The sequence below is a fragment of the Tiliqua scincoides genome, chromosome 8 (genome assembly GCF_035046505.1).
Source record: "Tiliqua scincoides isolate rTilSci1 chromosome 8, rTilSci1.hap2, whole genome shotgun sequence".
Classification (NCBI taxonomy): domain Eukaryota; kingdom Metazoa; phylum Chordata; class Lepidosauria; order Squamata; family Scincidae; genus Tiliqua; species Tiliqua scincoides.
Window position 1 is genome coordinate 12,027,905 of NC_089828.1, and position 27,083 is coordinate 12,054,987.

A 27,083-nucleotide genomic window follows, 5' to 3' on the forward strand; every position below is an offset into this window, starting at 1 on the left:
TAGAGGAGAATGTTTTGCACTGGGTAAGAAGGATCCCATGTTCTCTGGTTGTAAAAGACATTCAGTTGGGATGCTGCTAAATAAGTATCACCCTTTTAACAGTTGGTATTCAAAGGGTGTTCTGAATTTTCAAAGCACTAGCCTTGCAAGAAGGGCTTATCGTTATCCCTGTGCAGCAGATTTAAGAGGAGCAAGGAGCCTGAAAGTAAGAGATAGTGCTTTGCTTAGGGTCATTTAGTGAGTTCATGTGTGAGGTGAGATTTCAACTGGGATCATTCTAGGTCATACTCAGCCACTATACCAGCATCCAAAACTGAGATTGCATAACATACAGACTGCAACTCAGTATTACATCATGGGTAGGTTTAAAATAGCAGCAATGCAGCTGTTGGCTGCCCTTTGCCTAGATACTCATAATATATTGAAGATTTTATTTTAATTCTGTGTTTGTTTACTCTTGAGTTGCACAGAGTACAGTGCAGCTCACTATGTAGCAGTTTAAGCCTGCAGCCAAAGCATTTGAAAAAAATAAATAGCATATCAGCAGTTTAAGAGGAAGGAGCCTGAAGCTTAGATGTCAGCAGGATGCAGTGTATTTTATTGATACAGAGCAAGTAAAAAAAAGTTTGGTGCAAAATCTGAGTGCCTCTTCAAAAGCGTGACTGTTAAGTACTGATATCCGACAAAAGATGTCCACAGGGATTACTTCAATCCTAGGTGTAAAAGTTTTCTTATTGGAGCTGGACCTCCCCAATACCCCCTATGAAAGAAAAACATACATTTTAAACACCTGGAATACCAAACCACTTGGGTCAGCAATCCTATGTGCGTGTCTTTGTACATACTCTTAAAACTGTTCAGTAAAATTAACAATAACAGCACAGAAACATTGCAAGATTGGATATCTTTTCTATGGCAAAAATTAGTGTGCCAAGTTCACCACTATCCAACTGTTAGGTAAACACATCAGTTTTATTGTGCCCCACCCTCCAAGCTTATTGTTTGAGTTTTGTACACTGGGATACTTACTTCAGTAGTCCATGCCAGTAAAGTATAGGCATCAGGTCAGCTTTCATGTGAAAACTTGTCAGCCGTTCCTTGCTCTGGTCAATGGGGAAAGTTTCTAAAGGCTGAGCATTGTAGTCAAACTCTGCCAGGATTGCTCGGTTGTAGTTGGTTACCAGGGGGCAAGAGGTGTATCCATCATACTACAAGATATTTGATTATGTATGTTTTACATAATGCAGAATAAAACCAATTGTAACTAGAAAAGCAATGTCTTTATGCTAGTAGAACTACCAAATGGAAGACTCCAAAAAAGTACATAACAGCTCCACTGGATCAGACCATAAGCTCATCTAGTCCAGCTTCCTGTATCCCACATTGGCCCACCAAATGCTTCAGGGAGCACACGACAACAAGAGACTTGCATTCTGGTGCCATCCCTTGTACCTGGCGTTGTGAGGTAACCCACTTCTAAAATCAGGAGGTTACACATACACATCATGACTTGTAACCCATGATGGACTTTTCCTCCAGAAATTTCTCCAAACCCTTTTTAAGGGCATCTAGGCCAGGCACCACCACCATATCCAGTGGCAAGTTCCACAGACTACATGCTGAGTAAAGAAATATTTGGTCTGTTCTAACACTCCCAACACTCCATTTTAACAGATGTCCCTTGATTCTGGTGTTATATGAGAGGGAAAAGAGCATCCCTATCCATCCCCTGCATAATCTTGTATGTCTTAATCATATCCCTGCTCAGGCCTTTTTTTCTAGACTGAAGAGCCCCAAATGCCTTTCCTCATAAGGCAGCCTAGTAAGCATTTTAGTCACTCGTTTTTGCACCTTTTCCATTTTCACTATATCTTTGAGATGTGGCAACCAAAACTGGATGCAATACTCCAGATGTGGCCTTACCAATGATTTGTACAACGGCATTATAATATTAGCCGTTTTATTATTAATACCTTTTCTGATTTAAGACTTTAAAAGGTACATTTATGACTTGAGAGTATGATGCATGTTTTCTGGAACTTTGGCTAAAGTATATCTGGATTTAATCCAGCTAAAGTATAATTTGGCTAGATGATGCAAAAACCATACAGCAAAAACCATGAGTTAAGAATGCATTACTGACAGTGTTTCACTTCTAGAATCAGGCCCAATTCAAGTCCAAAAAAATTGGTTGGAACTAAGTTGTATGCCCCTACACCACTCTTCCCTTCCTCCTACCTTTGTTTGACCCTACTAAATAAAAAGTGAACTTTTTCAAAACTGGTTTCAATGGTCTCTACAAATCAGGATCAAACTGAGTTGATAACCCAATTGTAGTTATTGGCTTAAAGCATGCAATCCTGAAGTGGGTGTTATGGAAAATGACTTTAATAAACAGAAAGGTTTTGGTTTAGGTTCAAGGTGAGAGAGGAGTGTTCAGGCACACATCATTGTCCAGGACCAAAAAATCTGAATTGGTCCATTGGTAGTAAATTGTAAGGACTTCTGAGAAATACAGAAGCTTCCATCCCTCCAGTGCTCTGCACAGTATAGCAATGGGAGCATTTACTAATGGAAAGGTCTATTTGGGGGGGGGGGGTCCCCTCCTATCACATCACTTTCCTTCACTATTTTTATAGGTGTGTTGACAGAGATATTAAAAAATTAAGACTAAAAAGAGGAAATAGATTTCTTTTTAAAATGTAGAAGAGCTAACCCAGCCCTACAGAATATTTGAAGAGAGATATGAACAAAGCTTTTTCTTTGTTTTGGAGACCAGAGAACTCATTCTGTCTTTGGAAAGTGAAATAAATCTATCTCTGAGTTAACTATTCTGCTGCACTGTGTACAAAGAATGCTGCTTGACACCTCAGCTGCTGCTCCAAATGAAAATGACACTTCAACCCTTTTAAAGGCCAAAATACTCAGGTTACCTTCTTAGTTGGGGCTTTGCCCTTCATGATGGCAGAAATTGTTCTATCGAGTACTCCAGACTGGCCAGCTAAGTAAAAGACAAAAGGGTTTGCTTTTGGTAGTGCTGCTACATTCTCTGCACAAAAGGTCATACCAGGAGAATAAAATCTGTAAATATTGCAAATTTTAGTTCTTGAAACTGCTCAGGATATTCCTGTTAATTTTGCATTTTTATAGGAACTGTATGAAGAAGGGTGGGGGTGATTTCCTTTCTTCCCCTCCTAAATGTTTTATATATGCTAGCAGAGCAGTCCTGTGTGCATTTACCAAGAAGTGTCCTGCAATATTCAACAGGCAAACAATTCTATTATATGAAAATGTGTATGAGGCAGTGGTTTTCACACATTTAGCACTGGGACCCACTTTTTAGAATGAGAATCTGTCCAGGACCCACCGGAAGTGGTGTCATGACCGGAAGTTACATCAAGCAGGAAAATTTTTAAAATCCTAGGCTGCAATCCTACCCACACTTACCCAGGAGTAAGTCCCATTTATTGTCATTGTTAAAAGAATATACATAGTAGCTTGTTAAAAGTACAGGTGTGTAACTTTCCACAAATGCAGTCACATACCATGGTAGCATCAAGTCTAATATATTAAAAATAAAATAGTGAAATGAATGGGGACCCACCTGAAATTGGCTCACGACCCACCTAGTGGGTCTCGACCCATAGTTTGAAAAACACTGGCATTCCCAGAAGAGGCATTTAAAAAAAAGTCTGCTATAACTCAATTCACCACTATTTCTTCCACACTTTCTCTTTTGCTCGTCTCTCCTCCAATTGAGGGGAATGGGAGTAAGAAGATAAACAGGAGAGGGCAAGTTGATTCATAAAATCTGTCTCACAGCCCAATCCTAATCTTTGCTGAAACAGGCAGGCTGACTGGCCTGCACTGTTATCCAGCACATGTTAGGAGGTGGTTGGAGGGCAACTCTGGGTAAGGGGATATTTTTTTCCCCTTAACCCTTGTCAAGCCCCAGCCACCCATCCCCAGTAGTATGGGGCTACTTGGATCTGTGCCAGTGATTTCAGTGGCACAAAACCGAGCAGCCTGTATAAGGCTGCTTGGACTAAGGATGGAGGTTATGAGTCCCAATCATCTCCTGGGCCTGATCCACTTTCTGGACTGCCCTCCCCCACCCAAAACACTCCCACCTAACCCCATTATGCCCTCCTGCCATCTTCTCCCACCCCTGCACCAGCCTGGCTGGGCTAGCACAAACATGCCCTCTTCTGCCAGTGTGGAGACTTGATCTGGCCTCTGGGGGCCAGCATAGGCTTCCGTGCTGGCCCAGCCAACTCCTGAGTTGGCACAAATAGGAAGGGGCCTACACCAGGCTATCTCCCGGTTAGAATTGTGCTCTCAGTTGGCCTCATGGATGGGTCAGTCCTTGTTGGTCTCATCCTGTATAGGTGGTTTCTTACAAACTATTACTTGAAAGTAATTGGCAGGGGAATTTAGAGGTTTTGGGGTGGGGGGCACATGCAACTTCAGATGGGAGAATTAATGCATGTTTATCATTTTGCATCTGGGTACTCAGTTTAAATATGAAAACAGTTGGTTTGCAGTTCAAATCAAGTGACTGGGGGATGAGTACAGAACATGAGATTCTTTAAACGTTGAGTGTTATCTTTTAGTTGACACATGTACACATACAGTAAACAACTGCATATGTGACAAAATTCAAGCATATTTTAATGGCTGCAAGAACCATCTAAAAATGACTAGGAGCTATTTGCCTTAAACAAAGGGAAGAGTTTTGCAAATATTATTCAATTGTCAAAATGCTTCCATACATTAACCCTTCACACACTTGGGGAGTCACGGCTCATCTCCAAAGGAATACGAAAATAGCAAGGTTTTCTACTCTGTACCACTTAATGTTTTTACAGTAAGGATGCAAGCTTAGGCAAGTGTACTCAGAAGTCCCACTGAGGTCAGTGGAGTTTACTCTAGGTAAGTGCATAGGATTGCAGCCCAAGAAAGTTGATTGAAACAACAAGGTTTCTCCTCCCTCCCATATTTTATTTATTTTAAAAAATTTTATCCCGCCTTTTCAATACTAGAGCCCATACCCAAAGCAGCTTATAAAGATCCAACAATAGATAAAAACTATAAATAAAGTTAAAACACAATAAAACCATTGGGGGATGGTTTAGAACAGAATAAAGCAGCTGAACAAAAACACTCCTACAGGCACCTAACTTATTACAGAAGTTACTCATTCATCATTCTTTACAAGGGCATTTTGGATCCTGCATCAAGTGTCCTGAAATACAGTGGCCCCAATCTTGCCAAGATTATCTGCAACTCAAGCTGTCATCCTTTGCACACTTATTGAGAGTATGTCCCATTGAATGCAGTGGGTTTCACTTCAGAGTACATATACCTAGGGTTCTGTGACACATCCCCATTGAAACCAATGTGGCTTAATTTGATTGTGTCTTTTAAATTGGTCTCTGTGAAACTTTGTTATGTCCATCTGGATTGGGGATTATATGAACAGGATGTTGAGGGTGTCTAAACAACCCCAAACAAGTAAAATTAACTTTTGGCACAGCACTAGCTGTTTTGTACAAATGCAGGTCTTCGAGTAATGTGGTTAACTTTTCAGTATTGATTTTTATTTTTCTACAACTTTATAAGGTATTGCATTAGAGCAGGGGTGCCCAAACCCTGGCCCTGGGGCCACTTGCGGCCCTCAAGGCCTCTCAATGCGGCCCTCAGGGAGCCCTAGTCTAAAATGAGCCTCTGGCCCTCTGGAGATTTGTTGGAGCCCACAATGGCCCGACACAACTGCTGTCAGTGTGAGGGCGACTGTTTGACCTCTCGCATGAGCTGTGGGATGAGGGCTTCCTCCACTGCTTGCTGTTTCACATCTGTGATGCAGTAGCAGCAGCAAAGGAAAAGCCAGCCTTGCTTTGTGCAAGGCCTTTTATAGGCCTTGAGCTATTGCAAGACCTTCAATCATTCATTCATATAAGTTCATCTTTAATATATTCATTTATGTAAACTTATGTAAATTTATTCAAATTTTAAATGTAAATTAATTATTTTCCACCCACCCACCCCCCCCGGCTCCCAACACTGTCAGAGAGACAATGTGGCCCTCCTGCCAAAAACTTTGGACACCCCTGCATTAGAGGGAAAAAATGCACGAGTTGAACTACTAGTGATATGTGATGGGGTGGATGGGAGGCTTTAACTAAAGCAAAGGTCATTATAGACCCCAGAAATCATTCCTGTGTAGCTGTACTGCACTGTACATTTTGTACATTTAATTCAGGCTGACTCAAATCAATCATTCCTCCTGCTTTTTAAAGAATCATGACTTAATTGGGGTATTTCTGACCTCAATGCCAGGTGCTTCTTCCTAGGAAGTATAAATTAAATGCAACTTCAAAGGCTTTGTACCATTTACATTAAAATACAAATACTGAACCACTTAAGATTAATCTACCTATAGCTGCAGCCGTCTTTGAGGTTGGGAGGTTGGTGCAATCTCCAATCCCAAATACATTTGGGTATCTCTTATGTTGCAAGGTCTCCTTGTCTACGTCAACCCAGCCAGCTGCATCTGAAACTGGACTGTTCAGAAGTACATCTGGGGGTCCCATGGGTGGTGTGACATGAAGCATGTCATACTGGGAACAGAGAGAGACAGAGAGAGCAGAATTAAAAGTGCAAGTGTAGGTAATCAAATCCTGTAGAGCACAGCCAAGTTCTTCAGCCTTAGGGATTGAATTCACCTTGGCTAAGCTGCTGGGGGCCCAGATTCCCTTCTCCCTCTGCTATTATGCCCCCTTTCCAGGAACTTGTAGTATCCAACTCCTCACCTTCACAAGTATTTGATAGGGAGAGGCATTTATAAATTGAGTTGTAGCTCAATGGACAAGCCCCTGTTGTGCTCGCACAAGGTTCGAGGTGCAATCCTGAGCATTTCCAGGTAAGACTGGGAAAGTCCAAAGAGAAACAGCTCTAGAAGATTTCATTTGCTGACCTGATAAACCACCGTCTCTCCAGGTTTATCCAAGTTTTCAAAGACAGCCTCCTGTTTATCAGCTCGAACTTCCGTGAGGTTGTGCTTGTAGTTCACGGCAATGTTCCTGGACTTAATGATTTCTAGCAGAGCATCAGCATACTTCTGAACTCCAAAAATTACTCCAAGTGAAGTATTAAAGATGATGTTGGCTTTGGATCTTTTTCCAGTCTGGGAAACAAACGTACACCAGAGTGATATACAGGCCTAGGCATGCCACATGCACAAAACCTACCAACACCAGGAGCAAATATTGTTAATATGCAAGATTATCTGGCCTTTCTTCAAAGGCAGTGTTTCTCAAACTGTGGGTCAGGACCCACTACGTGGGTCACAAACCAATTTCAGGTGGGTCCCCATTCATTTCAATGTGCATTTTATTTTTAATATATTAGACTTGATACTACCGTGGTATGTAACTGCATTTGTGGAAATGTACAGTTCTGTACTTTTTACAGGCTACTATGTATATGCTTTTAACAATGAATAGTCAATGGGGCTTACTCCCAGATAAGTGTGAATAGGATGCAGCCTTTGGGATGTTTGGGGAATTTTTTTTAAACAGATCAGCAACTGCTTGGGAGGGTTTGGAGGGTTCTTTGTTTTAAATAATTTTTTAACTTAATGTAAACTTTTAATTTACTTATTAGATCTAATTTATTAGATCTGAATAGGGGTGCTAAAAAATTTCCTGCTAGATGATGTCACTTCCAGGTTAATGACATCACTTCCAGTGGATCCCAACAGATAGTCATTCTAAATGGCAAGTCCTGGTGCTAAAATGTTTGAGAACCATTTCTGCAAGGACCTCAAAGTAGCATATATGGCTCTCCTCATCTCCCCTTTACCCTCATAACTATCCTGTGAGATAGATTACGAGAGTGTGGGCCAAATCCTATCCAACTTTCCAGTCCTGGTGTAGCTGTGCCAGTGGGGTGTGCGCTGCATCCTGTGGTAGGAGGGTAGTTATGGAGGCCTCCACAAGGTAAGAGAATGTTTGTTCTCTTCCCTCAGGGCTGCACTGGTGCTGGAAAGTTGGATAGGATTGGGCTCTGTGACTTGCCAAAGGTGACCCTTTGAAATTTATGACTTAGGACCCAACCCTATCCAAATTTCCTATCCAAATTTCAAATTTCCCTTTGAAATTTATGACTTAGGACCCAACCCTATCCAAATTTCCAGAGCCAGTGCAGCCACATTGCAGCCCTAATGAAAGGGAACAAATGTTCCCTTACCTGGAGGAGACTTGTGTGACTGTCTTCCTACCGTGGGATGCAGTATATGCCCCACTGGGACTGCTGCACCAGCTCTGGAAAGCTGGATAGGATTTGGCCCTTAGTGGGAAATTGGTCAAGAGTCTCTCTGCTTCTAATTGAACATGTTATACCAGCCTGAATCTCGGTGGCCACTGAAGCAAAGCTTGGAATCCTTCCAATGTGCTCATCACACAAAGACTGGTGCCATGTGAGAATGTTTTTGAACAAGGAACAAAGCAGGTTCCTTTCACAAACATTATGGATTATGGACTGAAAAGGAGGCTTATCAACACTCATCCAGTACAGATGAGTACAGATCTCCAGAACAGTACTGCCAGGACCTCATCTCAACATGTCAGCCTTTGATAATTATTGCAATTAGACATTGTGTCCCCAGTACAAATGCCTTTGATTTCTCTCTGGAATGTGGGTCTCACCTGCTTTGCCTCATAGAATGCCCAAGGAAAAATAACCTCCTCCAGTAGTTTTGATATTAAGTATTTGTACTTTTAACTTGAGCTCAAGTTCAAAACAAGTTATATGACAAATAAGGAAAAAATCATACAAAATGTATGCTTGTATGGTGGCCAAACTAGATCTGCATCATTGTATGAGGGGGGATCCTTTTTTGCCACCCCATGGCCCTAATTTGGGTTGGGGCACTGCAGCAAATTGACTTGGAGAAAAGGGGAAATGGCAACCATGGGAGTCCAGTCTAGATCAGGACCACAGCAGAGTTCAAGCCAGTCTTTCTGCACACCACAGTCCCAATCTGGATCAAACCTTCATATAGTCTTTAAAAGCAATGATCACAAATGCCCTTTTACGTTTGAAAAATACAGCATGCAGGCCCCTATCACACAATAGGCATATTGTCTAGTTGGGCAATTGTGAGCAAAAAGTATACAGCATCAAATGAAAAAACCACAACCCCGCATTAAAATACCCCACTATTGATCACTCTTTCAAGATGCAAATCTTGGGTGAATAGATGTACCATTCCATCAATTCAGGTTAATCTCTCTGCAGCTGAAGGTCTCCAGTCCCTTTGAAAAACAGTTTTGTAAAATGTTCAGCAACCACTCAAATCAGCTTTGCTTCCAAAAGAAACTGGTGTATACCTTTCGGAAGTACGCCTCCGACAAGTACATGATCTTTTGAGGCGCACCTGCACATTTCACAGGGGTGTTTGGGAAAGTGAAAATGGCATTTCCTTCCTTGAAGTCTTGCAGAGCTTTCCACGTTTTCTCAACTGTCTGAATGGAATAGTTGGAACCTATTTTCGGATACTGAAAACCCTCTGGCAAGCCTTTGATCTGCAACAAGACAGTTGTATTGTATTTAATTGTGTTGAAACGCAGGTAAATGGCTTCTTTCCCACTACACATGCTTCAGCTTCAAGAGTGTGCCGCCCTTGGTAACATAACTCACTTGAAAATCAATGGGTTCAAGATTAGGCTCAGAACTATTAGGTCAACATAATACTATAGCTCAGTGGCAGAACATGTTTTGTACATAGAAGGTTCTGGGTTCAATCCCAAGCATCTCTAGGTAAGGCTGAGAAAGACCACTGCCTAAAACCATGGGGAGCAGCTGCCAAACAGTGTGGACCAGTGGTTCCCAAACTGCTGCAGAGGAGGTGGGAACCACTTAAGTGTTTGCGGGGGCAGGGCAATAGCAATGATTGGAAACCACTTCTGGTTTTCAATCGTGATCGTTATTTTTACACAATTGGAAGCTTGGGCAAGCCCTGTGGAGGCATCCATTAGGCTCCCTAACCCCCAGGAGCCTGACAATGACTTGTAAATTTAAAAAACCCCTTCTGACTCCAGCAGTGGCGTGATCCTGGGAGTTGTGTTGCTGCCATTGCCCTACCCTTGCCCCTTAAGGGGCCAGAGAGAAGTGCTTCCCTGGCTGGTGGGTCATGACCCACCAGTCTAGGAACCACTGGTGTGGACAATATTGAGCTAGATGGACCAATGGTGTGATTCGGTAGTAGCCAGCTTCTTAATGGCTGAAAGGAGATCTGCAACCTCTCCATCAACTGCACCACATCAACAGTCACTTGTCCCCCACTATTGATTGTTCTTGCCAACCCATACAGCTACCCAAAGCATACAGTACTTGAGGCAGATCCCTTTCCACCTTGCATTGATGTCATGGTTTTTAGGTACAAGAGTCAGGCTTTCTTTGAATGCAACTACCAACATCTTAAGAGCAACCACTAGAGGGCCCCACAGACCTCCTCTGTTGGCCTGATGATCCAGTTTGCATAGTTACAGGATGGCTGATTCACTCATTACAGTTCCAACACAGAGAGGCAGTTCTTTTAGGAAATCCATGAAACACATGTGTAAAACATGTGTAAAACACGTGTCACAAGTACATCCGCTTAAGGTACATGGATGCTGCCTGGCACCAGTAGTTGTATTGATGTATCAGTACATCGTAGACACACTTAACTCTGGGTTGAATTATGCTGAAACTCACTGAAATAAATGGGCTTAAGTGTACTTAAGCCATTTCTGCCCAACGTTGCATATACGCAACAGGTATCAAATGTGTATACCTGTGGGCCGGGCAGAAATGGGTTAACTGGGACTGCAATTCTCAACATACTTACAAAGGAGTTGGATTTACTGGACAAAGAGGAGCTTACTCCCAAGTAAACATGCCTTGGAATGTGGTCCTGCTGAAAGGGACCACCCCATGCACATGACACTTCATGTGGGATTTTCACTATATCCGAAGACCCCTGCTTAAGGGGAAGTACAGGTCATGTTCCAGGGGTCTGTACTTAAGTTGAAACCTACAGTTTTTGACAGCCCAGCCTACATGAAAGCACCATCAAAGGATGTACTGGAGAGCAAGTGGAATTCCAAAGACTTGCCTGTGAGCCAATGTCAGACTCCTGGGTGCCCACTGGGCCAAAGTGGTTACAACACAGAAAGCTGCTGTCATAAGTATGTTCCTTTGGTCTTAATTTTTAGTCATAGTAATCATCATTAAATTATAAAATTTAGGGCCCAGTCCTATCCTGCCCTGGTGCTGCATGGTACAGTGGCACCAAAATGACTGCTGCTATATCCTGCGGCGCCAGAGGTAAGAGACCATCAGTTCCCTTGTAGTGCCTGTGTAGCACCTCTGCAGCCCCTATGGGTCTGCACTAGCGAAATCACTGGCTCACCAGCGATTTCTGCGAAATCACTGCTGCAGATTTGTGTAGCCCATGTTGGGCTTTCAGCTGTGGTGGTGGTGGGGGGAATAGGATCCAGCAGCAGCCTCTGCCACTCTCCCCACCCCCTCCCAAGCCTGAACCGACTGCCGGCCTGCCCTCTCCCACCCAGTTTGCCTGCAACCCGCCTTCTCCCCCAAACGCCTTCCTGCCACTTGGTGGGGACCTTACCCAGGAGAGTTCCTCCTGCTTCTCCGCTGGCAAGGAGGCCCAGTGGCAACTGGTGCTGACCTCCCTGCCACCACCTTCCCCCTCTCTGCCACCACCATGTGGCTTTTGGCATGTATGTGACGGCTGTTGCAAGAGGAGGAGAATTGGGCTGCCCAACTGCTAGATTTTCTCTGTGTTTGCTTTTTAAAAAAGTAAATGGCAGTGGTAGGGGGCCCTGAACAAACTCTGCTTAAACTCTCCCCTCCTTTCACTCCTATCTGGTAGTGATAAAAGGTGGTTGCATTTTGTCATTCTGTTGTTGGAATTGCCTCTATTCAGGGCCCACTTTTCCTCATGCAGTATTAATGCTCCCCTGAGCCTCCCAATGTCTCAGCCTGGGCCACTGCTTCCTTCTCCTTCCCTTCTGCCCCAGGAATCTCCAGATGTTCAGCGTTATCCAATGTTACCAAGCTGCTGCTGTTCACTATTGCCACAGCAAGGGGTTGCTATTTTCAGTGACTGGGCCATTCCAGTTATCTCAGAGCAGCTGCCAATCTCTTCACAGTTGCACCTGCTTCTAAGACCTGACCAGGCCTGCTCATGTTGGTTGTGTGTAACTCAGGCACCTGTCAGTCAGGGACCTTCTGTACTTTCTGCATGAGACTTAAAGAGGCCATTGCTATAATCCTACCTACTTTGCACAATTCAGACAAACACCAGAACAAGAGGTGTAAAACACAATTGGAATAACCGGCTGGATTCCATGGAAAGCTGAAACAAGTCCCAAGCATCCAGAAGGGAATTTAAATTTGGGTTCCAAGGTGGCTGTTCCATTTTGGCAATGAAAGAATTTTCCAAAGCTACAATATGGCATTGATGGGAGGGGAGGCATCTATTATTTAAAGAAAAATGAAGAAGGTAATACAACCAGGTGCACCCAAGATTATGAATTGGAATTCTCAGAATCCTGTTTACACCAGCAAAGAGTGCTTTAGAAAAAATGAAAAAAATACCTTTTCATAATGCAGTTGGAGCCCAAGGGCAATGATCAAATACTTGTAAGATATCTGTAAAAAAGAAATTAGTTGATACATTAACTAAACGATACATTAACTAATTAAGGCAGGAGGTCTGGCTCAGCTGGTAGAGCTGCCGCCTTGAATGCCTGAAGATCTGAGGCTGCCAGTTCGAAACAACCGGAAGTACCCGAGAACTGATGACACGCTGATATACTGATGAGCTGACCCTCGGTGGCAGAGAGGAGTTGCCATCAAGTGGAGCGTGGGAGGCAAAAGGCCAGAGAGAGGCCAGACCGGGAAGGAATCCAGCTGGAACAAGGAGTTTTATGAAAGACAAGAACTATTCAATTGTAAAAATCCCTACGGGGGTTTAGAACAGCCTGCCTATGTAAACCGCCTTAAAATAAATAAAGTCAGAAGAGAAAGAAAGGCGGTATATAAATACCTGTATAAATATAAATATAAATACATTAAGAGTTTATACATATACATACAGAGTTACCTACCTAAATGGCCTATTCCTTCACTACGCTCTTCCTGAATGTTCCCTCCCATATGAATCAATTGATATCAAAGGTCCTCCCATGATTGAGATTCAGTTGGCAGCAACAAAAGACAGGGCCTCCTCAGTCATGGCACCATCATTCCAGGATGTCCGGCTCCAGCATTTGTGGAGCCCCAGGGCAAAGGCTCTGTGAGAGGCTCCCAATGGCACTCCTACCCCATGCTTTGGGAACACATCATGGTGCCCAGGGGGTCAGGCAGCAGGCCTCCTTCACCATCGCTGCAATAGTTATGGAGGATGACACAAACTTGGACTTCTGCTCACTTTTGCCACCTGTTTGCTTAATAATCCTGGTAAAATTTCACCACTGAGGCTGTGGGTCTCTGGCTGGCTTAGAGGGTGATGAGGAGGAGCAGCACCAGCAGAACTGGTAAACCCCGCCTGGGAGGAAGACAATAGTCTGCTGTTTTTGTTCCTCACTGTCTCCTGCTAAAACACCCTACAACCCTGCAGGCCTTACCTCTGCCCTATCTAGGGAGCCCAGCCTTATCACTGCTGGGTTTCACCACCTGATGAAAACATGATTATTCCAGGAGGCCATTGCTGGTGGACCAGGACTGACTATACTTGATTGTTTGGGAGGGCTGCTGAGAAAGAGTTCTATTTTCCAGTTTGCTGCTTTGTTTCATTGGATGGGTGGGTGTTTTTGTTGTTGTTTGAAGCTGTTTAATTTTTATATTTAGCCACTTTGAGTTTTTATGCAAAACATACACACTTAGGTTGCCAGCGGGCAGTCAGCCTCAACCCTGAGCCATCTGATGCTTCTTAGAACATCAGAAGGGGAAGGTTTCACGGGAATGGGAAAGAAAAAAAAAAGGCTATCTTTTTCCTTCTTTCCTCCAATCTATGAGCTCTAAAAGATTCCTGGCTCTAGACTGGCTGGAACTCTGCGCTCTTCCTAGGGACTGGGGATACACAGTGTTGGGTTCTCACTTGCAGTTATACATAAATGGTAATTCAGGAAAGAGCTCATCTGGAAGCTTTAAAATTACCTTTTGGTTGTTCTCCAAATGGACACAGTTCTTGTCTGGATCCAGCTTCTGAACTCTGGCCTGGATCCATTTGACACCAGAAGGAATCACACTGGCTGTTGGACGTGCAGATGTTGTGAGCTGCTTTGCCCCAGCCCCAACTAAAGTCCAGAGCGGCTGATAATAGTGTTTCTGCAAGAAGAAGCAATACCACCAGCTCAGTATAAAAGCAAACAGCAGCAGCAAAACAATGGGATAAAGAGGCCCTAAGATGAATCTTAGAGAACCTAAGGTGAAAGAGACCCTAAGGTCTGATCTTAAGTCCACATGGTCAAGGGGAATAAGAGGGTGTTGCATCTGGTATCCTCATCTTGCTTCCCAACTTATCGTTATTTCAGAATAAAAGGATGGGAATTGCTGTCACCACCAAAGCTTAAATCAGACAAAAGGGGGTTGCTTGGAATGCTCGGGTCACTCAGGGCACAGTCCTAACCCATTATGTCAGTGCTTTCCAGCACTGGCATAGCTGTGCCAATGGGGTGTGTGCTGCATCCTGTAGTTGGGTGTCACTCACAGAGGCCTCCTCAAAGTAAGGGAATGTTTGTTCCCTTACCTCAGAGCTGCACTACCCTTATGTCAGTACTGGAAAGCACTGACATAAGGGGTTAGGACTGCACCCTCAATCAAGAGTCCAGGCAAAGAGCAACCTTGGATTTAACCGTACATGCCCTTTAATGGACAATGTAACCATTTTACCTCATTGGTCAAGTTGTGGTCTCCTGGATATCCTTACTATGAACCTGTGGCCAACTGGGATGCACATCTGCTCTAGTAGGACAGGTGTGCTAAACTGGTGCCTTCTGGGATTAAGGAGCTTAGAGTCCAATCCTATGCATGTCTACTCAGAAGTAAGTCCTATTATAGTTCCCGGAGCTTATTCCCAGGAAAGTGTGGATAGGATTGCAGCTTTAATCTTTAACCATGTGCTGGTCTCTCATGGTGCTCATCCTAAAGTATTCATTAGCCCATTTTGAGGCTCTGAAGAGAGACATTCAAGGATTTTCATCAGAACATACCTCATTTGATAACTGAAACCTTACATGATACCTTGCAGCAAGGTGCATGGACTAGATAGACCAATAGCCTGCCGGGTATAAGATATCTGCATATATTCAGAGAGTCACCATCTGATGAGAGACGCAAATACTACAAAATATTCTGAAACTCAACCCACTCCTTTAGAATTAGGGTACACACCATTCTTCCAAAGTCAGGAGAATTTCCTGTTCTACAGATGTCACAGAAAGCCAAGGATTTTGCATTTCTAGATGCAACAGTGAAGGACAGACTGGCACGGTCTCTATGTGGGTGAGCAGCAATTCAATCCCTCCCCAATGATAGGAGTGGAGGGTTCAGGACTTCTTGTTCCAGGCAAGAGTTCTTGGAGTGTGACTCTGTCCAAACCTGCCTCAAACCTGTCACACTGTATTCTTTTTAATCAATAAGTTTTTGATTAAAAAACTCAGTCTTCGAGTGGCAAGCTTGGATCTATCATAACTAAGAGGAACTTACAATTCATTCAACAGTATTCCACAACCTCACTGAGTCTGGATTTGGGGGTCGGATGTGTATGAGCAGATGTCTTATTAGTACTTGGGCATTTCTGCCCTTTGGGGTAGAGAGAAACCCACAGGCTTACCTCATGTGGCTCAACAACAGCTACATTTCCGGTTCCCACTTTTCGCTTCATCCGTGCGCTCATGGTGATTCCACCGGTACCTCCGCCGAGGACGAGGACCTCATAGTAATCCTTTGAGGCATGCCTGGCTGTTGTGTGCAGATGGGATGAGCTCATTCTGGAGAGTCCTGGTCTAAGTAAAGGCACCAGGGGACAAGCACAGGAACAGGAAGACACCAACCCAAGGGCAGCCATCTTTGAAGGTTGTCAGTCTGTAAAGCAACAGCAATGTTGTGAAAACAATGATAAAAGGTGTTGTTTATTATATTTTAGTCTTCTCCTATTGCATGACATGTTGTTTTATATACATGGGTACATGGTGAGAGAGCAGTGCATGCCAAGCAAGGATGCCCCACATGAGTCTTGAGGCATTTTGAACTGGGCTGATAGCAGGGAAGTCTCACGTCCCACAAGCTTTAGGGCAGGGGTGCTCAATACGTCGATCGCGATCGACTGGTCGATCGCGAGGCAAAATGAGTCAATTGCAGGCTTCCCTCCCAACCACGCATTCCTGGGAGTGAGCCCCTTTGACTCTACTGGGGCTGACTCGCGAGTAGACCTGGAAAGGAGCCGCTCGCAGGCTTCTCTCCCGTCCACGCATCCCTGGGAGTGAGCCCCTGGCAGGCTTGTGAGCCCAGGGAGTGAGCCACTGGCAGGCTTCTCTCCCATCCACGCATCCCTGGGATTGAGCCCCGTTGACTCTACTAGGGCTGACTTACCTTTCCCCTGTTTTTGCACTGGTATGTATGGAGATCTGCCCCCCCCCAACTTCCATCTGTTGGTTCTGTGTGCAAGGGGTTTTGCACTGGTCTTGCTGTGATGTCTATATAGAGATCTTCCCTCCCCCACACCTTTCCCCTGTTTTTGCACTGGTCTGTATAGAGATCTGCTTTCTCTCCCCCCCCCCCACACTTGTAGTGGAATAGAGGAAGATCTGGTGAGGAGGTAGATGTGGTGTCAGCAGTGGCCCCTTTAAGGGTAAGGCCTGGGCATCCAGCAGAGTGTGCTGCACAGCTGCAGCCACTTGAAGGCAATAGGGCCCTCAGGGATATAAGAGCACCTGAGGCAGGAAGGGCTCCACTTATTTATGTGAGTCAGCCTTTTCCTACATGAAGATCATTAAGTTCCACCATGACTGATGAACATTTGGAAGTGTGCTTGAGGCTGGCTGTCAGCAGCTACTGTCCAGACTATGCATCCTTGGCTGATTCACTTCAGTGCAAGTCATCAAAGTAAACTCAAGTAATTACAAAAATGTTTATAGTTAATTATGTTGTGTTGTGCAAATTGGCTCATGCGGTTATGCACGGTACACCAACATACATTGTACACATAAATGTTATATGTTATGATGGCGTGAACATTGTAAAAAAACTCTGGTAGATCTTGCTGGGTTTCAAAGTAGCTCTTGAGCCAAAAAAGTGTGAGCACCCCTGCCTTAGGGAAAAGGCCAAACTTTGGTTCTTCAAAGCATCCCCATCCCAGTAGGCTGGTTTAGGAGCAAACTTCCAGCACCCCCATTCCCTCTGCTAGACTGTAAAAGACTGCTAGAAAGACTGTGCCAGCCAGCACTCTGGGCAGTACTGGACCGCCATCCAGTGGCGTAGCTAGGGGGGTGCAAGCACTAATTTTTGCAGGGAGCCTCAGCACAACCTGCAAGCAGCCCCTCCCCATCCCCTTTGGAGCCATTCCAGGCAGGGAATTCGCTCCGTTTTGCTCCCTCCACCCAGAATGGCTCTGAGGGCGGAGGGGCGGCTTGCACACTGTGCTGAGGCTCCCGGCAAAACCTAGTGCTTTGCACCCCCTCTAGCTATGCCACTGCACCCTTCCAAGCGCAAACCACAGCTCCAGTGCCTGCCCTAAACATTCCACGGGTCCCGAAAGCTCACAAGCTCCTGGGAGATCACAGGACTTTTAAAAAAACACAAAGAAATACTTTTCTTTTAATTGACAAAGAAATATACTTTGGCATAACTTGATAGCAAACACTGCCTCATTTGCAGAGGCTTCCATCATGATTATTATTATTCATCACATTTTTATACTGCCCTTCCTCCAAAGAGCTCAGGGCAGTGTACACAGCTGCTCCCCTCCATTTTTCCTCACAACAACCCTGTGGGGTAGGGGAGGCTGAGAGAAAGTGACTGGCCCAAGGTCACCCAGGACGCCTCATGGCTGAGGGGGGATTTGAACCTGGATCTTCCAGGTCTGAGTCCACCACCCAAACTACAAACTGAGCAGCACCTAAAAACTTGAGTTCACTCTTTGAGGGCAGGGCGGCTCCCTGGGCTGCACAAAGACTCACAAGGACCAGTTGTTACTCATCACTGCCTGTTCCCAGAAATGTGTTCCTTAAAATATATAAAGCAAAACCTTTCTTGATACGAATTTGATTTCTCGTACCATGAAGAAACACTGTTGCTTTCTCCTCTCTCTTAAACACGAAAACACTCCAGATGGAGGACAGAGTTTTAATGGTTCTGGCAACCGAAGGAGATTTTTCTTCCTTTTGTGGCATCTGTGAAATGTCCATCCAAATCCAGAGTGCAAATATTTTGCACTGTTAGTAGGAAGTCTCTAGAGTGGTCTGCTGAATTTGCCACACAGGCTGCTCACACATTCTGTTCAAAGCATCAACTGCTGACTCACTCCATGATGAAAATAAAGATGATGTAAAATAAATACTTACACTCGGGTCAGTTGAGCTCAGGAAGGTCCTCAACATACATTCCTATTCCTATTTATTAAATTAAAAGTCCTTTAGGGCATAATCCTAACATGCGCTGGTACAGCCAGGCTACAGTGGCCTGCACAGCACAGGTTAGAGCAGGCTGGAGGTCACCTCAGGACCAGGGGATATTTTTCTCCGTGTTAAGCCCCAGCCTGCCCTATGCGGCTAACTCATATCTGCACCAAATATTTAGCTGGTCCAAATCAGAGTAAACCATGTACGGCTGCCAGGCCCAGAAGTGGGAATTAGGAGTAGGAGTTAGGATATGGCATGTGCTGCCGCCACTGATCACACCCATCCAAGGCCCAATTCTCCCCATTCTGCCCCCCTGTCCAAAAACACCCCCTCCCCACCCACGGCACACCCTCCCACCACCCTCTCACCCTCTGCACCCACCTGGCACAAACCTACTTCCTCCAGCCAGCACAGGGGCTGAATCCAGCCTGGGTGAGCCAGTGCGGACCTCTGTGTCGGCCCAGCCAACTCCCAGTGCAAACATGTCAACGCAAACATGCCTTGTGACATCTTTGTGACACTGAAAAGCCAGCACAGGGGACCTGTGCCAGCTCAAGTTATGTTGCAGGTGTGCTTTATGGCATGTATGCAGTGGCTAGCACCAGCATAGTGGCTGCTGCGCGATGCTAGCGTTACTTAGGATTGCGCTGTCAGTGACTAGGGACATGAGGAGGTTGCCTTTTGCACACTAAAGTCATGAGAACATAAGAACAGCCCCACTGGATCAGGCCACAGGCCCATCTAGTTCAGCTTCCTTTATCTCACAGCGGCCCACCAAATGCCCCAGGGAGCACACCAGATAACAAGAGACCTCATCCTGGTGCCCTCCCTTGCATCTGGCATTCTGACATAGCCCATTTCTAAAATCAGGAGGCTGCACATGGACATCATGGCTTGTAAACCATAATGAATTTTTCCTCCAGAAACTTGTCCAACCCCCTTTTAAATGCATCCAGGCCAGATGCCATCACCACACCCTGTGGCAAGGAGTTCCACAGACCAACCACATGCTGAGTAAAGAAATATTTTCTTTTGTCTGTTCTAACTCTCCCAACACTCAATTTTAGTGGATGTCCCCTGGTTCTGGTGTTATGTGAGAGTGTAAAGAGTAAAGTCTTTTATGTAATGGAGCATTAAGGCACCATTGCCACTTTGCACAGCACATCAGTCAAGTTATATTTTGAGCTAGAAAAAGAAACTTGTTCAACAATAGGCTGCCTTTAACCTAAAGGACAAACAGCTCTGACTTTTATGGCAGGGCCCCTGAAAGATAAATGAATCAGTATAAACTGTATCCTTATTTTCATCTGCAGAATGTTGGAGGGTATGAAGCTGTGGTTCAAGATGTTGTCCGAGGGTGAGAATTAAAGAATTTAACTTGGGCACTGGTGAGTTTATACAGAATGGTCAGATAGCTGAAGGCAATCAAAGAAAAGCAAAGACTGGCCTTTCCCCCCTTGGCAGCAGCCACCCAGTTACAGCTCAGCACCACAGGCCCCAAATCAACACTCCTGCCCTGCAAATAATACTTTTATCAAACTTGTGATTGATCAAAACAGCACTTCAGAAGGGTAGTGCTCCCTTTAGAAGGGTATAAAAGGCTTAATTATTAAACAACAGTTCCTTCTAGTTGTAAAACTCGTGCAAGGCAAGCAATATAACTCCACAGTCCTGTGTGCGTCACAGATCTTAGTCATACGATTCAAAAGTGATTGCACAGGAAAGGTCTTTCTCCATGATCCAAAAAATGGGTGTTCCACTACAATTTATACCTAACCTAAGGCTGCTGCAAGCCCCAGATCCAGTGTCAGGAGGCTCTTATGGATTTTGGTACTTGGCTGATTTTAACACATATTCAGCAGGCACTGATTTGTTCAGCATGGGAAAGGGAACCTAGACCCCAGGCTGTGATGCAACATCACACTGGAACACAGAGTTAACTTGGATACAGATTGTGAAATACAGGAAATCTTGGTTGGTGCATTTGTCTCCTCCCTGATGCAACCAAAACAAGTTTCCTTGAAAGGAATTATAGTTGCAGGGAGGGCAGCCAAAAGTCAGCTAAACACACCTTTGAAATCCAATTAAGAGACGCTTGTTAAAAAGCAGGTGCACTGCCCTTAATGGTCTTGTTTATGCTACTGTCCAGTTTTATGTATGCTTACATGGAAGCAAGTATCACCAACCTCAGGCACACTTTCTCCCACGTAAGTGTGCATAAGGTTGCTGGCTTGTGTAGAACTGAGCCAAATAGGATTTAATGTACATCTGAACTGCTGAAATTACACTGCAAACTTCATGTAGTATGTCACGAATGTCCCTTTTTATGGGGGAGGTGGAGTAGAAATTGACAAAATAAATTTATGTTGAATTTAAGAAATGACATAAAAGTGCTTTTAGAACTGCACTGCAGGGTCAAGGGGTGTGTGTGTGTGTGTGTGAATTCTCATTTACCATGCATTTCAAAGCACTTCACAAGCATTATTTCCATCACCTTTACAACGATCTTGTAAGAAGGTCCAATGCTATCATATTGCAGATAGCAGGGAAAGGTTGTCACCTTTCTTTTTTGGCCCTGCTCTTGTGATTTTAGCAACAGTCAGAAATACAAGAATTAATCATATATTTGCACACAGAGGTAATATAATATGAGCAGTCCTGTTCTCAGTTTCTCTCCTACTGACCCCAGGATGGAATTTGCTTCCTTCTCTGCTACCCCAACCCCCAATGTCACCGCACTGATCCACAGTGGGACTACTCACAAGAGCTATTTGGAAGAAAAAAAATTTTCAGGCACAGGGGCTAATGGCTAACCCAAGGACTAATGACATGTTCAAGGGAACAGGTAACTTGGCTCAGACATCCAGGCTTCTGGCTGCATCTTGCAATGTTAACAAGCCAATGTTAGTCAATGTTTGCTCAGCAAAACATGTGGGATTCTTACTTCCTGATCTGTACTGATTTTTTACATTGCAATTGGTCTGTACACATTTACCAGGGAGAGGAGTGGAGCTTACTTCAGACATAGGATTGGGAAGTACACAGAGGAGGGGACTGATGAGGGAGCATGTCGAATCTGACTGCCAAGGTGGCTGCCCCTTTGGAAAGTTGTGCCTTTGACAAGTACAGAGCAGCCTGCATTTCAAATGGCACAGTGAACTGCTTGCTGCCTGTCACACAGACAGTAACAGAATGGTACATTTGCCAGGAAATGAAGTGACAATTGTCATGGGGGGGGGGAGGCAAGCTGCCTTAGCATAGCTTAGCCTCAGCTACAGCTTCGTGAATGTGGCTGCCACTCCCATGCAGCCAGTAGTTTCAGGCAACTGAAACGACTTTTCAATTAAGCCAGGTTTTAAACCCTGAAGCCTCTCCACTCAGATCCTGGAGGAGATATATTATAGGGTGACAACATTGACTCACATAGGTCTGTCAATCAAAGCAAAAGGAGCCTCCATATCTGGGGGCAGTTTACCTCTCAATGCTGGGGGGGGGGGAGAACCACAGCAGGGGAGGGCTGTTGCTTTATGTCCTGCTTGTGCACCTTCAGATGCCTCTGATTGACCATTGTGGGAAACAGGATGTTGGAATTGGTCTGATCTAGCATGATTCTCACTTCATTAGTGAAGAACACTTTTTATAGTACATGAAGTCATCCTCAATTAATTGGACAACACATTTAAAAAAAAAAAAATAATAATAATAATAATAATAATAATAATAATAATAATAATAATAATAATAATAATAATGTTGCCAGGACTTGTACAAACTGCAGGTGGCTGGGGTTGTTAGAGCAAAGGTTCCTGCACCCCTCCACTCACATAGGAAGGGATGTCAGTTCTAAGATGGTGTCAAAGGAGGGGCCCAGATATTTCCTGGGATCTTTCATTTTTGAATCTAACCCAGATTCTGCCTGCGGGGGATGCTAAAACATCCCCATCACCACCCTCCCTCTTTGGAAAGGGACCCCAAAGAAACTTTGTACCCCCTGATAAAATCCCTCTTGGAGGCCAAGGATGTCTACATTATGTATCTTGGGACAATGCACTTCTTTCGCTACATAAAAGGCTTCGTAATTCCTGTTGCTGGAAACCAGCACCGAAGCATTTCCTAATAACCTGGAAAAACAAAGCAGACGCTTTCTTCCAAACTACAATTTAATTATTTATTTTTTGCTACGTTAATAAATCAATTCCAGCCAACGCTTCTCCCAGACTCGTGCAGTTCCAGCTCCTTGAACTGGGCAAGAGTGGGCTGCCCGCATGTGCAATCTGCACATGCTCAGAGGCACTCACTCCTTTATCATGATGACCTCTCCAACTCAGGTGTAACCCTGATCCCACAACCTAAGCAACTTTCCCCATGGCAGGACCATTCCCAAAGAGGGGGGGGGGAGCTTTTATGAACCCAGAAACAGATGCAGCTGCCTGGGCAGAAAGCCCCAGGGATGAGCAAAGCTTTCACCGGTTGAATGCCTGCCTGGTGCAGCTGTCAAAGGCGCAAGAAGCCTAATCCCTGGCTGAGCCTCCAGGGGAGGGTACTCACCTACCCAGAGGAGTGGAAGAGGAGCTGCCCAGCCCAGCCACGCACCGCTGCTCCGCCAGCCTCGCTCCCCGCGCCGCCCGCCCGTTGCACAAGAGGCTCGCTTTCACCTATCAGAGCCTGGAGAGCCGAGGGCGGAAGGCAGGCGCAGGAAACTCTGCTCTGGGCGACTCCCGGTCAAGAGGGACGGGTCGCTTGTTTGCAGGGCCTTGGAACGCACGGCGGAGCCTCGGTGCAAGAGCTCCTGGGCATGTGCAGAGTGCATGGTCTCCTCCTCGCTGAGAGCCCAATCCTATGCATGTCTACTCAGAAAGAGTCAATGGGGCTTACTCCTGGGTAAGCAGGAGCCTAAGTAATTGCAGCCTAACAGCCCAATCCTATCCACACTTTCCTGGGAGTAACCCCCCCATTGACTCTAATGGGACTTACTTCTGAGTAGACACGGATAGGATTGGGCTGTGAGTCATTTGCAGAGCCCCTAGCCTCACGCATCTGGGACACTAGGAGGAGTAGGAAGGGTGTCCGGATTAAGGCTGCAATCCTATAGCCCTTTCCTGTGAGTCAGCCCCATTGAACACAGTGGGACTTACTTCTGAGTAGACAGGCTTGTGTCTGTCTTGTGTCATAGGATTATGCTGCAAAGGGGCTATTTGAGCCTCTCCACGTCTTTTTCCTCTGGATGTTCTTTTTCCCTCTCACACAACACCAGAACCAGAGGATATCCACTAAAATTGAGTGTCAGGAGAGGCAGAACAGAGAAAAGGAAATATTTCTTTGCCCAGCATGTCATTAGTCTGTGGAACTCCTTGCCACACGATGTGGTGATGGCATCTGGCCTATTTGCCTTGGGATGGAGAGAGTGGATGGAGGGGGTTCTTTTCTGTCTCACATAACACCAGAACCAGGGGACATCCACTAAAAGTGAGTGTCGGGAGAGTTAGTACAAACAAAAGAGAATATTTCTTTGCCCAGTGTCTGTGGAACTCCTTGCCACAGGATGTAGTGATGGTTTCTGGCCTACATGGATTTAAGAGGGGATTGGCCAGATTTATGGATGAAAAACCCATCACAGGTTACAAGTCATAAGAAGTAGGCTGTCTCTGAATGCCAGATGCAAGGAAGTGGCATCAGGATGCAGGCTTCTCTTTGTCTTGTGTGCTCCTTAAGGCTTCTGGTGGGCCAATGTGGGATACAGGAAGCTGGGCCTGATCCAACAAGTCTCTTTCTTATGTTCTTATGTCAATGGAACTCTGGGTCTTGCATAAAGTCTATGGCTTCTTGGGTATGTTGTTTAAAAAAAAAAGAGAGAGGAAAACAGGATTATCGATAGTGCAGGAACATACGAACCATGTGGAGGAACCCTTATGTTGCATCTTGCAATGAGAGAGCAGTTGTGAAAGAAGCCCCAAGGAGACTACAAAGTGAGGGCAACAGAAGTTCTGTTTGATGACAGCACACAGCGGGGGGGGGGGGAGGGAAGCTGCCCTATACATGTTTAACTTAGACTGCAATCTTAAACACAGTTACCTGGAAGTTAACTCCATTGGAATTATGAGTAGGCATGCATAGGATTGCATGGTTAATTGATAGCTTATGAAACTCAAATGAATGGTATTTGCCTGCTAGTTTCTTCCGCAAGGAACTACTCAGGGACCAGCTAATGAAACTTGTTGGAAGGAGGTTCATTGCCACAGGCAAAAGAAAATACCTCTTTATACAGGGTGTCACTATGGTTTGTGAAAAAAGGATTAGACAAATGCAAAGGGGTAGATCAATCTACAAGTTGCCCTAGCTAGCCGGCTGATCTCCTATCATGTCCTCCACAATTCCTCTTCCCCTCTCTCCCTCTTCCTTTTTCAATTCAGAGAGCCAGAGGATGAGGAGCAATGGTGGTGAACAGAAAGACAGAAGTGGGCACCCCCCCCCCCACTAATCTGCCTGAGGCAACCATTTCAGTTGGCCTCATGGATGGACCGACTTGCTCATGGCCTACCTCCATATGTCCCATCCCCAGACACGAGGCACTGTTTCTGTGTACGAACCAGGACTTGCTTGTTTTATCTTCACTGCAACAGAATGAGCTTTTAATATACTATATCCACTGACCCCCCAAAGCTCATGTTTATCAAAGATGTCACGTGTTGTAGCTGGTGTGTTAGAAAGTGATAAATGTATCACTTATTTACCAGGCAGCAACTTTCCCACTGAATAGGCAACACGTATTTAATGTATTGTGGGGCGGGTCCTCTCCGTCAAGAAAAAGCAGCTACAGATGTAGCAGAGACGTTTTCTGAAACCTAATCCACTTGCCCTGGTTCAGGGGCTTCTGTGAGCAGTTTAATATGAAGGCAGACATGACAGGCAGGGCTAGTTCTTGGTTTCAGGGGGTCCCTGCAAAGAGCTTTCCATGCATTCCATCCACCGTAGTTGGGCCCTGAGACAGTCTGCCACTAATATGTGAAAGCTATAGGAACAGAGGCAGTGTCTGGAATCAGCAGTGGGCCTTTGGTAGCTGCCCAATGATGGTAGCTCTAGTCATGGCAATGACCATACTTTGCCATTTTTAAAAGATTTTAGCATGACACTTTTACCTTGCACAAACATGAGTTACCCATTGAAGATTTCATTCCAGCCCAGAACATTTTCAAAAGATGACAATGATATAGCTGGAACTTTATTTTTTTTTTTAAGCAAAAGGTAGAATTTCTTTCCTGGAGAGAGGTTCACCCTGATTTTAAGCAAACTTTGAAGATTACTTGAAGGCTTTAACTATTTGACTATGTTTTGATCCTGTTTCCCTTTTTTTGTTTATTGTTGATTTTACTGTTTTTATTTGCCTTGTTGGAAGCTGGATACACCACATAATTTAAAAAATTAAATAAGTCTGATTTTATTTTAAAATCAATTGTTATCTCTAAAAAAGAGCATTGTGGCAAAAAAAAAAGTTTACATGCAGGCCATGAAAGTCACACACTTGATTTACAGAAGTGTTCTTGTACAAGAACCTAATACAGGCAGATACATTGAATTGGAGTAAAAATACATTTGAGGAGAACATAAGAACATAAGAACAGCCTCACTGGATCAGGCCATAGGCCCATCTAGTCCAGCTTCCTGTATCTCACAGCGGCCCACCAAATGCCCCAGGGAGCACACCAGATAACAAGAGACCTCATCCTGGTGCCCTCCCTTGCATCTGGTATTCTGACATAACCCATTTCTAAAATCAGGAGGTTGCGCATACGCATCATGGCTTGTACCCCATGATGGATTTTTCCTCCAGAAACTTGTCCAATCCCCTTTTAAAGGTGTCTAGGCTAGACGCCAGCACCCCATCCTGTGGCAAGGAGTTCCACAGACCGACCACACGCTGAGTAAAGAAATATTTTCTTTTGTCTGTCCTAACCCGCCCAACACTCAATTTTAGTGGATATCCCCTGGTTCTGGTATTATGTGAGAGTGTAAAGAGCATCTCCCTATCCACTCTGTCCATCCCCTGCATAATTTTGTATGTCTCAATCATGTCACCCTTCAGGCGTCTCTTTTCTAGGCTGAAGAGGCCCAAACGCCGTAGCCTTTCATCATAAGGAAGGTGCCCCAGCCCCGAATGTCGCTCTCTTTTGCACCTTTTCCATTTCCACTATGTCTTTTTTGAGATGCGGCGACCAGAACTGGACACAATACTCCAGGTGTGGCCTTACCATAGATTTGTACAACGGCATTATAATACTAGCCGTTTTGTTCTCAATACCCTTCCTAATGATCCCAAGCATAGAATTGGCCTTCTTCACTGCCACCGCACATTGGGTCGACACTTTCATCGACCTGTCCACCACCACCCCA

The 27,083-nt window shown here is 44.9% G+C and overlaps 1 protein-coding gene across 3 annotated transcripts; it reads right to left on the reverse strand.

The window, feature by feature from the left end:
- Nucleotides 1–575: 575 nt before the first annotated feature.
- SQOR (sulfide quinone oxidoreductase) lies at nucleotides 576–25,313 on the reverse strand. 3 transcript variants are annotated; one of them, XM_066635435.1, is made up of 10 exons: nucleotides 25,234–25,313; nucleotides 15,911–16,161; nucleotides 14,233–14,403; nucleotides 12,670–12,723; nucleotides 9,393–9,587; nucleotides 6,977–7,186; nucleotides 6,437–6,620; nucleotides 2,934–3,001; nucleotides 1,030–1,208; nucleotides 576–760 (listed from the first exon to the last, which is right to left on the reverse strand). In XM_066635435.1, the coding sequence occupies exons 2-10, from the start codon at nucleotides 16,142–16,144 to the stop codon at nucleotides 703–705; spliced, it is 1,353 nt and encodes a 450-aa protein (XP_066491532.1). In that variant the 5' UTR covers nucleotides 16,145–16,161; nucleotides 25,234–25,313; the 3' UTR covers nucleotides 576–702. The 3 variants fall into 3 exon arrangements, with proteins under 3 accessions (XP_066491532.1, XP_066491531.1, XP_066491530.1); XM_066635434.1 differs by lacking the exon at nucleotides 25,234–25,313 and adding an exon at nucleotides 23,248–23,326; XM_066635433.1 differs by lacking the exon at nucleotides 25,234–25,313 and adding an exon at nucleotides 23,244–23,326.
- Between the last annotated feature and the right edge of the window lie 1,770 nt (nucleotides 25,314–27,083).

Coding starts and splice junctions, on each gene's coding strand:
- SQOR (XM_066635435.1), bottom strand. CDS start 16,144: ATGGCTGCCCTTGGGTTGGTGTCTTCCTGTTCCTGTGCTTGTCCCCTG. Junction 12,724..14,232: donor ATTTGGAGAACAACCAAAAG/GTAATTTTAAAG, acceptor TCTTTTTTACAG/ATATCTTACAAGTATTTGAT. Junction 3,002..6,436: donor AAAGACGGCTGCAGCTATAG/GTAGATTAATCT, acceptor TCTTTTACTTAG/CTGGCCAGTCTGGAGTACTC.